This window comes from Zophobas morio, unplaced genomic scaffold (assembly GCF_036711695.1).
Source record: "Zophobas morio isolate AGI-343-1 ecotype UQ-CSIRO unplaced genomic scaffold, CSIRO_AGI_Zmor_V1 ptg000044l, whole genome shotgun sequence".
NCBI classification, from domain to species: domain Eukaryota; kingdom Metazoa; phylum Arthropoda; class Insecta; order Coleoptera; family Tenebrionidae; genus Zophobas; species Zophobas morio.
In genome coordinates, this window is record NW_026972149.1 from 10428051 (window position 1) to 10440892 (window position 12842).

The 12842-nt window shown below is 42.7% G+C and overlaps 3 protein-coding genes across 6 annotated transcripts in view; 1 reads left to right on the forward strand and 2 right to left on the reverse strand.

The window, feature by feature from the left end:
- LOC135141926 (uncharacterized) overlaps window positions 1-12842 on the forward strand; it is a 32947-nt gene that overhangs the window by 10097 nt on the left and 10008 nt on the right. The window lies entirely within an intron of this gene.
- Window positions 262-4464, reverse strand: LOC135141923 (acetylcholine receptor subunit beta-like 1). Of its 2 annotated transcripts, none has more exons than XM_064073523.1 (10): window positions 4061-4464; window positions 3638-3774; window positions 3535-3579; window positions 3370-3479; window positions 3224-3314; window positions 2823-3170; window positions 2568-2761; window positions 2344-2505; window positions 2059-2275; window positions 262-1994 (listed from the first exon to the last, which is right to left on the reverse strand). In XM_064073523.1, exons 1-10 carry the CDS (start codon window positions 4137-4139, stop codon window positions 1830-1832), a joined length of 1548 nt encoding a protein of 515 aa, XP_063929593.1. In that variant the 5' UTR covers window positions 4140-4464; the 3' UTR covers window positions 262-1829. The 2 variants fall into 2 exon arrangements, with proteins under 2 accessions (XP_063929593.1, XP_063929592.1); XM_064073522.1 differs by having other exon boundaries at window positions 2059-2293; window positions 4061-4453.
- On the reverse strand, window positions 4984-10023 carry Nachralpha7 (nicotinic Acetylcholine Receptor alpha7). 3 transcript variants are annotated; one of them, XM_064073520.1, is made up of 9 exons: window positions 9499-10019; window positions 8968-9107; window positions 8860-8904; window positions 8425-8534; window positions 8184-8364; window positions 8055-8130; window positions 7608-7999; window positions 7267-7544; window positions 4984-7155 (listed from the first exon to the last, which is right to left on the reverse strand). In XM_064073520.1, exons 1-9 carry the CDS (start codon window positions 9590-9592, stop codon window positions 6879-6881), a joined length of 1593 nt encoding a protein of 530 aa, XP_063929590.1. In that variant the 5' UTR covers window positions 9593-10019; the 3' UTR covers window positions 4984-6878. The 3 variants fall into 3 exon arrangements, with proteins under 3 accessions (XP_063929590.1, XP_063929591.1, XP_063929589.1); XM_064073521.1 differs by lacking the exon at window positions 9499-10019 and adding an exon at window positions 9172-9468; XM_064073519.1 differs by having other exon boundaries at window positions 8860-9107; window positions 9499-10023.

Consider the following 12842-nt stretch of genomic DNA (forward strand, 5'->3'; position numbering starts at 1 on the left):
GGTTTGTTTTGATAACATGGAAAATTTATTGACAAGGTGAATTATCGTGTGTTGAAGTTTTTACGGCGGAGAATTAATCGGAAGCCTATTTTTGGCGATTGTTAGTGACTAACCGGGGTGCCGTTAATTAGCACACGTCAGGTTTGACGTCACGTTAGTTGTGTCGAGGTTAGATTTATAAACTTTAACGAGAGGGGTGAAATTTTCAGTCGCACGTGTTGGAATTCGGGGTGGGGGCGTGTGCGAGAATAAAATAGCAGATAATAACAATTATTCTGCGTATTTTTATTGTAAATGCATCTGTCTGGTACATTAACATTATAACAGGTAAATGATTATTTATTGTATTAAATAGTCAATAAGTGTTCCAAGCGATTATGTGCTGAAACACGGGCAGGCAGTGCTATACGGTACAGATTCCTATATTAGTAACTATCAGTAACAACGTTATTTTTACATCTGATAACTATTAGCACGTGTAGCTAACTAATGTACAGCTATGACCCGTTATTGCGTATATAGTTCGTAAAAAAGTGTGTCGCAAATGCGTGGATGAAAATTCCAAAAAACAATATTAAAACTTTGGAAGACCATTCAGTAATATACACATCCATGCATCGAACTTGACCAAAGAATCATTATTACCTCTAATTATTTATGAAATAGTGATATTTTAATATTGTTTGATCGAAATTTCAAACAAAATGAGCCGAAATGAATGAAAAAAATAGTCGAAGACGTGCCTATAGTGATCAATCACATTACTGTACATATTTATATAAACATTTATTAAACGGTTCTATTGAATATTGATGATTGCATACACATCCGAGTTTGAGCAATTTTTTTTACGTTTAGTTAAAAAAGAAATAAAAATGATCAACAGGAAATTAGGCCTATATGTCAAACGAGCTTTGACTCGGTGGGAAAAAAAAAGTGTAACTAAACGTATACGATGTTACAACGTGTGAAAAGAAAAGGTGCTTGATTAGAGTCATGTTCGTATGTACAACGAGTTGGTGTCAACGGCTATCGGGCTGTCTGCTGTCGAGGGCCTGCGCAACTAGTATAGGGATGAACCTGGACCTGGCGCCGAGGCGGCAGGAGTTTTCGTGTTTTTTTTTCAGGCCGCCGACACGACGCTACGCAGTACATTACAGTATAACACTGCCCAGTCTCATCCATTCTACTCTAATCTAAACATACGACAGTGTTAATATTTGACTGATGTCGCTGGAGCTCGCGCACGGGTCTATTGTCCTCGACGAAGGGTGTGGTGCCTACTGGTTACCTCGTGGTGGTCCTCCTGCCGAGGCGGAACCTTTGCGCGGCCGCGCGCCGGCAGAGAGAACCCCTGACCAGCGGTGTGTGAGGGCTCCGGGAGACTTTACAATCTGGCATTTGAGCTGACTACGGATTCAGGTCTTTAACAATACGAATCTTTTGCCACCGTTAACAACTGATTTCAGTGTACGTAAGAACCGGCCGGTCGGCCGTCATCCAACGTTACACTACAACGAAACGATATCGATAATACACCGTTTTTTTTATTCAGGCCTTCCGTTATCTAGCACACGCGGAATCATAACGATTGTCACTCGGCGATATAAGGAAGAAAATAAATCATTTCCGGTAGTACGTCGTTTGTTTATAACAATCACCAAGCGCTGACGCTGCAGTGTCTCAAAAAATGAAAAAGAAAAACGGGCCGGACCAAAAAATGGTACGCCGCCCCAGTCACTATTACCGAACACCAAACCGGTAGGCCTTGTGCGGTTCTCGCATGGAAGCCACATGATTTGTTAGCCAGCGATGGGGAAAGCCAAGGTTTATTTGCCGCGGTATATTTCGATGATTCTGTCTTGATCTACATATTCGAAGATGTGAGGTGCGTCCATGAGGATCCCCACCGTACCAGCTGTGGTTACGATAAAGAACATATACAATTGGAGTCTGTCTATCACCATAGCCACGTACTTCCAATCTTCCCTGGTCTGCAAAAAACAGAAACACGGATGTATTAATCAGAAACCGCAACACCGCGCGAATTTTCCTCACTTGAATATAAAGATCTTCGTTGCGTAAGTGTTCAGCGATAAACTCAACGGCCTCCGTTGCTTTGGAAGCTTCGGGTGATAGAAGTATAGAATCTGAGCTTTCGCTTTCTCTTCTACAACTCTCAGATCCTACACCTACACCCAGGTCCGAGTTTAGCTTTCGATTAATTTTACAGTTTGGATGGTGCAGGTCGGATAACTCCATTACTTCGACTTTGCTTTGTGATTCAATTGAACTGAAATGTGCTAGTTAACGTGGTTAGGTAAATTGAATAACTCGACTTACCTTATGTGTTTTGGAATATCTGCCGGTGAACCGTAAGGGTGGGGCGGCATGCCCATTCCGGGCATTTCCATCATCCATCGCAATCTTGTTTTTCGTGGTCGCTTCATCAGCAACATCGCCGGTAGATAATTCAGGAACACAGAACGAATCCACGAAGGCATCCTACGACGTGAACGCATAACTTATAATTTAGCTGCATCAATTATTCTGATTAAATACTCAACCTATGCGTTCTAGGCCCTCTGAAATTCCAGTTGATTATCACTACCGTAACGAGAATACTAACGGTGTTCATGATAAACGTGAAGAGGAGATATTTCGCGATGAGCGGTAACACAAGTGAAGTCGGTGGCAGGATTTTCGAAACGAGTAATAAAAACACTACAAGTGATAGTAAAATACTAATACCCAACGTCACCTAAAACAGAAAAATATGTTTAGGGCGGATTAGGAAAAAATGATGGCGCTACGGACGCTACCTTTTCACCGGCTTCTGCTGGTAAATAAAATACAAGTACGCAAAGGAACGAGATGAGTACCGTAGGAAGTATTAAATTGACCGTATAAAATAGAGTCTTGCGGCGAATGATAATATAAAATGTGATATCAGTTTCTGTAGGGTGATTACCCTCATATATATTGAGGTAGGCGGGCACTTCAATGATGTCCCACGTTCCAGACTTCCAGTAATCTGACAAGTCTACGAAGTTTTTGTTATTGTATAAAGCTAGCGATACTTGATCACCGTTAAAAGTCCACGATCCGAACTTCATGATACAAGTCTGTTGGTCAAACGGAAAATAGGTGACGTCTATCGTACAAGAACTCTGCAAACGAAGGCATTAAAATTTTACAAGGCTGACCCAATTTATGTTCGCACCTGATAAATTGCGGGCGGTACCCATAACACCTCGCCGTTGGGGTAAATTAACACATTAGACTTGTATCTCACTTCGTAGTTGCCATCAGCACTAAAAGCATTAAAAATTAGTGTAGTGTTCTCCCTTTTTACGAAACGCAATTTACTTATTAAACAAAACTATATCAGGTTTCCATACTTTGTCGGGGGGTAACCTGAGTACGGCAATTCCTCCGTAATCAGCCTCATCCCACTGAAGCTGATAGTCGTTCCACACCTACATCAAACGAAGAATATAAAAACAACGAGGAAAACGACGATAATTCACTTACCAGTCGGAGCCAAACATTGGACTTCATGATTTGATTTTTTTCGTTCTGAAAATTTATTAGTGTGGTTAAAATCGGCGCATTATTTTTGATTTCGCAAACGTACCACGTTAATGAGCTGAACGAAAGCTAGGCCAAATCTGACGTCAACTTTTTCAGTCATGTTTTGAACGGGGCGTATCAGCTTGTTGTATCCTCTGAAGAGATCTCGAACTAAACGCTCTTCATCTTCGGAACCTTCGCCTGGAGAAGAAAGACCGATTTGCATTTAATCGCATCGGGATTATGTGGTATTAAAGGCGATACGACGATGACATTAGAAGAGTCTAAAATATGGGTGTAGTTAAGGGTCGCTAATTCCTCGAGGCGATTCGACCCAAAAAAAATCGCAAAAAATGTGCGGAAAGTGTGGTCGAAGCCGCGGTGCGACCGTACGAAGGGAGAATCCTTTGTTTGAAACAATAGTCAGAGGGGAGGGGCTGTGTTTACATGTCACTCAGCATGCCAGTGGGTGTGCCGGCGCCCTTACCTATGACGATGAGACATGAGATGAGAATCAGGGCCAGCAGCTGAGCCGCCGTGACGCTCCACATTACGACTTGGTGCATGGCACTCGAGGATGCTTACGGGATCATCGAGATCTGGCGCGGCAGCTCAAGTCCATGGCTTGGGCGGACGTCAGAGCGCGAGCTTCCTGGCGTCGCGCCGCAATATTCGAGTTTCCGCTTCCCGGACACTGTCTACGCGTTCCTAACATCCTGCGCTCGCCGCAACATGTCCTTTCACTCAGCGTTTTAAGTAAGGGCACGCACACACCCTCCAAGTCATTCTGAGAAAGTCAGCGTGGACGTAGCGCGACACCACCCCCTCGGAAATAATTATGAGTATCGTGACTAGATGGCACGCGATGAGGGCGCAGGACTGTTCTTTGGGCCAATCCGTGCAGCTTCCCACCTTATTATCGACCGGTAAAGAAGCGCGAAGCATGCGTCTTGCGAGTCGCAACGTCAGAGGCGCCGAGACGGCTCTGATTACTTCTCTTAGGATCTTCCGACGGTCACATGCCGCGCTCGCACCGAGTAATTTGAGGTGAACACAAAACGGAAGCCCGGTGTCGGGTCTCGTCAGGGCCACTGAGAAAACTTTCCTGACGACGACCGCGTCACACTAGAACACAAAAACGACGAAACTTTTCTGAGCCCGCCACTGTACGAGCACTTGCATGCACGACAACAGCATTCCAAGAATGCGTCTCGGCCAGATTGTTAGTCGTACGGGAATCTCGACACATTCTTCGGGCTTACGCGAGAGCGATGCCAAAAATTCTGTTTGTTTTAAGCGGGAGGGACGAAGTGGGAACGAAAAGGAGACGGAGGGGTTGGTTGCTCGGTTTGGCGCGTTTCGGCGCTGATTCGCTCACAAACCGTGACGTGCGTTAAATAAGAGAGAACGTCTGCATTTGCAAGTTTAATTGAAATTCATTTAACAAAGTACAATCCATTGTGATACAATTTACAACAATTTCGGTAGAAAACAGTACTTGTCGCTTTGATGCGATTGAGGGTGCGACGAGCGCCGCTGATGATGTTTTTGCGTTGTCCCCCAGAGTCGCAAAAGACGCCACACAGGTCGCATCCTCACCCAACAGCTGGATCTTCTGCGCTGTATCAAAGGCCCTCTCGTGTCGTTAATTAGCGACCAATAATGGATTGTCGAGTTTCTTTAAAATAGTGTTTAATCCGATTAGCATCTTTTAGTGAATAATAGTTCTCTGGGAAGTACTTATTTATATAACAATGGAACGCGAGATTTATTACTTAATATTATGTATATCATCGAAAGAGATTTGCGCGCTGTCGCGCGCTTTCGGATGGTTACTTTCGCAGGGTAAAGCGACCATCCGAAGACACCATTCTTTAGCATCCTGCCAGCCTCTTTAAGCCATTAAGAGAGATAGATGACGCTAAGCGTTTCCGCCGTTGCGTAATCAGCGATAACAATCGAACTGCCATTCGTCATTAATTTGCCTAAAACCTAAAATATAAACGGGTATGGGCTCGCACTCGCAATGGATTCGGTATTTACCGCATTTAACTTTTTTTTTCTTTTGCTATATTAAGACGTAAATAAAGACTAAGAATAAGAATTATAGCCCTAACTGATGAGATATTGTCTTGCTTGACAGTGGAAGAACGTTGGCGATGTATTGTTGCGACAGATTTGTTCCGGGTCCAGCGAAACAATCCGCGCGCGGCCGCATCCGGACTCCCGGACTCGGTTACGAGTCGACGTCAATTTTCGGCGTTTTATTATTATTTGAGCAACTTCCTTCATTCGACGAGGAGTCCGGACGTTGCTTCAGCAATTCAACGAAACATTGACCGCCAAATTAGAAAATGTTTGTGTGTTGTATTGAAATGAGTAAGAGAAAAATGCGCGATGTGAGGCACTCCCGCGTGATTGTTGCGACACCGGAAACACGCACGACGTTTTCCCACTCGAGACATGAGTATTTTTTTACACACGACTCTGTACGTTACATGACTTTGAAAGGATATGTTAGAATTTCAAGTGCTTTTTTTTCACCAGCTATGCTCCTAAGATAGGTTCTGTATGTACAGGATATAGAAGTCCATAGATGACAGTTACAACCTACGTAGCATGCTAGACGGACAAAATATAAAAAAAAGATGAAGCAGTTTCTAAGACTTCATCCGAATTATTCTATACCAACATTTCGTTTTGTTTTATAAATTTTAGTAATGAATTTTAATCATTTTAAATTATCTCAAATTCCACGAGAAAAATATAGTTCTACACGTCATACAATATAAAACGCCATTAACAATGTGTCAAGTAACAATACGAAGTGGGGAACAGCGACAGAAACAATCGTGCTCCTCTCTTCGCGGACAAAACATTGCACATTACTATTGTCGGGTTCGCAAATGGCGCAGCCTCTTTCGGTGCTAGGCACCGCCAAACAAGAGGCGAACAGACAACCACCCTCGGCCGGCCTTATCACCCCATGTTAAGCAGGAGGAGAGAATGGAACGCCCCGTCTAGTTACCGCGCCGTTTCACGATCTCGTCTGACTAACTCAACATTTAACTTGATTTATCACAGTATGATTGTGTTAATACCCTAAAGAACACGATACAAAACCAAATTTCCGTATAAAACGACTGCCAACTATTGATGGGTTTTGGTGGCGCGAGCGTCAGGATCGATACGGATACGGCATCTACCCGGGTCGAAGTCTGTCGGACCCTACTAGACGCCCATCCGAAATCGTCAGCAGCTACTGTATCTAGCTTCGGGAAAGGTCTTGCGAGGAGCCGGGGTAGCTACGATACGATGATGTGAGGTGCCGAGAACAGCACCGCTAACGTGGCGATGATCGTGAACAGAGTGAATATAATAAGGCACAGTCTGTCGACCACCATGGCCGCGAATTTCCAATCTCTGGTGATGTCCGCGGCCTCGTCTTCCTTACGCAGCTGGTCCGTGATGAACCGGATTTCTTTCAAGATCAGCGCCAGCTCGTAATCCGCACTTAGACAAGAGTGGTTCGACACAAGCGATTCGTGTAATCGACCTCCGTTTCCGTTGTCTTCGTTTTGCCTGAAATCGAAAGCGAACGTGTCGTTTTTACTTTTTTTTTTAGTTTCCCGTTACCGTTTCTTTTTTTTTTTGTTTTTTTTTGTTTGTTTTGTTTTTTGTCGATCGACCTACCTGTAGACTGTTCGGAAGAACGTCGCTGTCGGTAACGGCGTCGGAGTTCCGCCGCCTCGATGGTTGTGTCTAAAGTCGTCGTCTATGTCTAACACGTTGGCGAGCAAGCTTTTGGAAGAGCGCTCTTTCAATTCCACGTCTTGAAAGTGCAGCGGTTTTCGATCCGTTGCCACAGATGCGGGTCGACTCGGCTGTTGCCCGTACTCACAATCGCTCGATTCGTGTGGTCTGTGCATACGTAGAAGCCATGGTAACCAAATCAAGAAAACAACCTTTATCTGCAGAGAAAATAAGGATGTAAACTGTGCAGCTGTTGCGGTAAGGGGGTTCGTTCGTCTTACCCACTCTGACATTTCGTGCGTGTCAGCGTTGCGATGGTGGTAGTTGAGAATTAGTATGGTCGATACTACCGACGACGCCACCATGAACATGATGCAGTTGAAGTAGGTGCCCAAGAGCGGGACTGCATCTGAGGTAGCGGGCATCGTTTCGGCGACCATATTTAAGAATACCGTCAGAGACAGCAGAATCGTGACTCCCAAGGAGAGTTTCTCTCCGGAGTCCGGGGGTAGAGTGAACCCCAATACTGCCATTGAAGCGATAAGCACACACGGTACGATCAAGTTGAAAAAGTAGTACAGTGTCCGCCGTCGAATAATGATGACGAATGTGATATCGATGTACGGCTCTGGGCAGCAATTATAGTAGATTTCGTTCCGTTTGCCAGGAACTCCTGGAATAAGCCGCCGTTAATATCCGCGTCAAGGCATTATCTTCCTAAAGCTTACCTAGCAAATCCCATTCGCCGTTTGTAATAAAGCTGCTGATATCTCCTCCCGAGTCGTCTTGTAATTGTAGATCCAGCTAAAACCGAGTTAATCATCCATCGGAAATAAGCTACCGATGTAAAAACTTACTTGTAATCCGTCGTAAGTCCAACTTCCGAATTTCATCTCGCATCGCTGGTCGTCGAAAGGAAACCACGTGATGTCGATCTTACAAGTGCTTTTGAAAATTCCGGGAGGCACGTACAGGCAGCTGCCGTTGTTGCGGACCACCACGTTCGTAGGATACGTTCCGTCGAAGCCCTCGTCAGCGCTGGACGAATGCAAATCGTGATATATCTGGACAAAGTTTTCGGAAGTGTCGCGTTTTTACCTGTTGTACATGAGAACGTCCGGCTTCCACAACCTGTGCGGAGGTATGCGGAGGTCCTTGACGCCACCATATTCTGTTGCATTCCACCGTAGGTTCATGTCATTCCATTCCTGAAACGGACCAACGTGAATCGTTGATCTGGAAGGCGATAGGCCACCTGTCAACCGATGTTAGGGCGCGACCGACCCGCCCCCGCGTTCAACGATTGTCAAATTATTCGCACACCGATCAACTTATCGCCATTGACATTTCCACTCCTCAAAACTCACACTCACATGAGCACGCCAGAATTGTGTTCGTCGCCACAAAGGACCGACTACGATATTACAGATACTAATCACCCCCTCGTCCCACCCATCTTTCGATGATGTATAGATAAAGACCTCTCTTACTCAAAAACTCAAAACAACAACAACAACAACAATAACAGCTTACCAATTTCAGCCAAATATTCGTGATGAGCAGCTGGTTTTTCTCGTCCTGGAAATAGAAAACGAATTTATGCGGGGGTGGTTTATGCATGCACGGGGAAAAGTCACGTACCACATCGATGATTTGCATTAAAGTTAAACCGAAACTAAGTTGCAAAGGATCCGACTCGTTGGCCACCGGCCTTTCCAGTACGTTATAATTGTCAAGCAGTTTGTGGAGAAGTCGCTTCTCGTTGTATCCCGCCAAAGATTCTAAAATTAAATAAAAAGCATAGCATCAGTTTTGTTGCGTAAGGTTAATGATTTCAGTCATGACCTTGATCCAGGCTAAGAATATAAATGCGAAGGGAAAGTCCAAATTGGTGTTTGATTAGGTACATGCCTAAAGTCGTGACCGAGTGGAGGTTTTCTCCGACGCGATGTTTATTTTGTTATGATGAGGCGGGATGCGGGAGAGGAATACTGATTCGATATAGAAGAATGCTACGTGACGTTGGTGAGGGGTGGTGTGTATCATGTTGTTAGGGCGTTCGTTGCAGGCATGTAGGACAGGAAGTCTATTTACTAAGTGGGACAAACCAAATTAAATCAAACCACCAAATCAAACAAAACAAAACAAGTCTAAGATCAAGTTCTAGCCTACCGTTCGGTAGCGACAGGCAGATGTGCAAGAGGACAAAGAGCGTCAGTGCTCGTGGGCCGCAGTAGAATTGACATTGCTGCATGCCACTGTCCATGGGTAGCGATATTAGCAGTAAAGAGCTCGCGCCAGTGCTGTGTTCTAACAATCGTTTAGATTTTAGTTTAAAGTTTTTGGTTTATTGCGGTTTCATATTAGAATCGTTTATTATTTATTCGGGTTTAGCGTTAGCAGCGTTATTTATTAATACACAATTAGTTTAATGTTCGGTTCATGAGTTTAAGTTTAGCGTGTATACATATATACCTATGTATATCAGTACAGGAGATACTATACATACACATGTATATACATATAGTTTAGTTTTACCGCCAGATTGTTTAGATTTAGTTACTTCATGTTTACTATCTCGTGCCTACTTTGCACATTCGTATACTAAAGCCATTGCGAGTCGGATGCTCCTCCGCCAAAGTGCTACTGCGCTACCGCGAGCCCACTGCCCAAACCAGAGCAGCAGGGATGCTGTATGACACATGGACCGCGCACGAACCACCCTTGCGCCTGCTTTTCTAGCTCACCGTCCTCGTCACCGCGTGATTCCTAATAATACTTCCACTTGAATGGCCTTACGCACGTTGCAGCTTCCTACGGATGCTGTTCTTGCAGATCAATGAGTGTTGGCGCATGTGTATATCCTTGTCGCAGCGTGACCGGATCACCCTGTGGTACTATACCGAGAAAAGGTACCCGATCTAACTTTGTCTGAGTACCGAACGCGCTTTTACCCTAAATTTTAATCCCCCTACACAATTTTAACTCATCAATCTGTCGGCATATTGACATTGACACTACCAGATAGGAAAATATCGTACATTATACACCTAGCGCGGAGTTTAAGGACGCCCTCTTTGCATACATTAATAACATAAAAGCAGCGCTCGGGAGCGTTACGTCTTTTATGATATCCAATATTGAAAGACAGTTATGTCACATTCCCTTTATTTACAAAACTTCGCCATTACGACAAATTGAATAAATTCCATAATCTCCACAGCGCGATAATCAGTTTAATTGTGTTTGCCAGAGGATGCCAAAACGCTTCTTCCGATCAGCGCTAATTGATTAAACACCCAACCCCTCTCTATGCTCTATAAATGGAATACTATTATCAACAATGAAATTTTCTAATTCCGCCAGGATTAGTTAATCGTCTAATTAACTAAAACACTCATTCTCGATCGTTCGTTCAACAAACGAATGGGTGTCTCGTTTCTGGAACATCCCGACGACCTTGTTATTGATCAGATGCGAGTTTACAATCAAATAGTAAAAGTTGATTGTTTACAAAAATGGTGGAGGCGCCAGGTAAATTTTTACCTATTATTTTCTACGCGCGTTCGCTGTTTCTAATTTCGCTATAAAAATCACTGCGCATGTGTTTAACTTAAAATAATGAATATTTCGGCACAATTATCTCGGTTAATTCGATCATTTAAATTTACGACAATTTGAATAATTCCGCCGCTCGACTTGCTCGAATACTGGATTCGACGGTATTTCTCCGAAATTCATATTTCTGATTTACTCATACCGATTCTCAAAAGCTTTTAATTTAAGAATACGCCTGTAATATAACTTTGAAGTATGTTATTTACTTCTCCTGAAAATTAAACCTTATTTATTTGTTTACCGACGGACTTCTTTTTGACGTCGAAATTAAAGCATTTATCTGGAAAAAATTTCTTAATTAAAGAACAGGTTTCAAATTGCGATGTTTTTTTCATTTTGAGAGCTTAATATCAAATTCTCATCAACAATAGAGACGTAATGAAGAAATTCGCCCCGTCCCCTCGTCGTCGTTGTCGTCGTCGTCGTCTCACTTTTAACAGAATTATTAAGGATTTCAGAAATTTCCTTTATCTCATGTACTAAATTGCTAAAGTTGTGATATATCATCTCTTAATAGAGCGCGAATTAATAACGAACCTATTAAAACACATATTAAACTTTGAATCTTAAGAAACATCGGAGAAAGATTCACTCCTCGCCCTAATTTCTCTGCGACATAATGGAAAAGTTCAAATTAAAGAAAGAAGGGATGCGATCAATCAGGTTCCGGTTGAATTTTTGAACCGATCTTTTCTCGTTCAGCTAAACATTGACATTTCGAGAAATTGAAGACATTCTGATTCGCGTCAGGCAGTTAAAGCGAAAATGGGGTAACAGTAATTTCCGTCCTCTAGAAAAAACTAATTAAAAACAGTTTAAGTTAACGTTTTCCCAGTGACATAACCGCAGTCATTTATTAAGAAATTCCATTGCGAACGGCAACGTTGTCACTCGAAACAATGGAAATTATTAAAAACCGCTTTAATTGGCATTTTTCACCTACCTCTACGAGACTTAATTAAATTTCATCCGATCTAAATGTAAATTCACGATTTTATTATTTCCAATTTCTTGGAAACAGAATAAAACATGATCAATCTCGTCCTCGCGTATTTCATAAAAATCGGAATTTTTATTTAATCATTGATCGCGACACGTTTTTATTCTGCTTTACACTACTTTATTCGCGGCAAGGATATCGACATGCCATTCTTTTGATGAACACATATTTCGCGATATAAGGAATTTTCTGTTGTGATCTTTATTAAGAATTTCTCAGCTGAAGAATCTATTATAAATTAAATGGTTTTCATCTCGACTTTATCAGGACGCGACGCCAGCTGTGATTTTATACAAAATTCTTTACCTACGAGACTCTATATTAATATACATAATGTGCGATTGCCGACGCCCCCTCGCATATGATTTTTTCACGCGGAAACAATCTCTTTGTTCGGCGAGTGGCAACCATTTTTTATGAAGAAAATTGTTGCCTTCGAAAGAAACTAATGTAAAGATTTAACCAAAAAGGACGACCAGATTCTAAAACGATTTTTTCATTTCATTCACACACAAAACATTTTCCCTAAATTTTTTAAACTTCTCACTCCACCCAAATGACCATAGTGTGACTGTCGATCATTTACCTATCGCCTGAAAAGTGAGCTACACTACTCTGATCTACTTGTGCTGAGCTACTTTGACTGACATGCTTATTATTATTATTATTATTAATATATATCGTCCAGGTACATTATTTATAATCTGGGCGACCACTTTAAGGTGTGAGTGAGTTACGCACTCTTCGCTAGTTTATTCTAATAAAACGAAACCCGTTCACCGCACCTAGCCTGTGTGGATCGATAATGCAAAAATTATTATAAATAATTACTTAGGTTTCGCAGTTTCGACTCACACCCGGGTCCCACACGCTAGCTTTAATATAAATTACACAGCTT

Bases quoted from the DNA above. Each gene is read 5' to 3' on its own strand.
- LOC135141923 (XM_064073522.1), bottom strand. From the start codon at position 4,139: ATGCACCAAGTCGTAATGTGGAGCGTCACGGCGGCTCAGCTGCTGGCC. The intron at 3,775-4,060 runs GTAAGGGCGCCG...TTTCTTCTCCAG, and splicing joins CTCATGTCTCATCGTCATAG to GCGAAGGTTCCGAAGATGAA. The intron at 3,480-3,534 runs GTAAGTGAATTA...CGTTTGATGTAG, and splicing joins CCAATGTTTGGCTCCGACTG to GTGTGGAACGACTATCAGCT.
- Nachralpha7 (XM_064073519.1), bottom strand. From the start codon at position 9,592: ATGGACAGTGGCATGCAGCAATGTCAATTCTACTGCGGCCCACGAGCA. The intron at 8,535-8,859 runs GTAAGCTGTTAT...GGTCCGTTTCAG, and splicing joins CGAATATTTGGCTGAAATTG to GAATGGAATGACATGAACCT. The intron at 8,131-8,183 runs GTAAGTTTTTAC...ACTCGGTTTTAG, and splicing joins GGACTTACGACGGATTACAA to CTGGATCTACAATTACAAGA.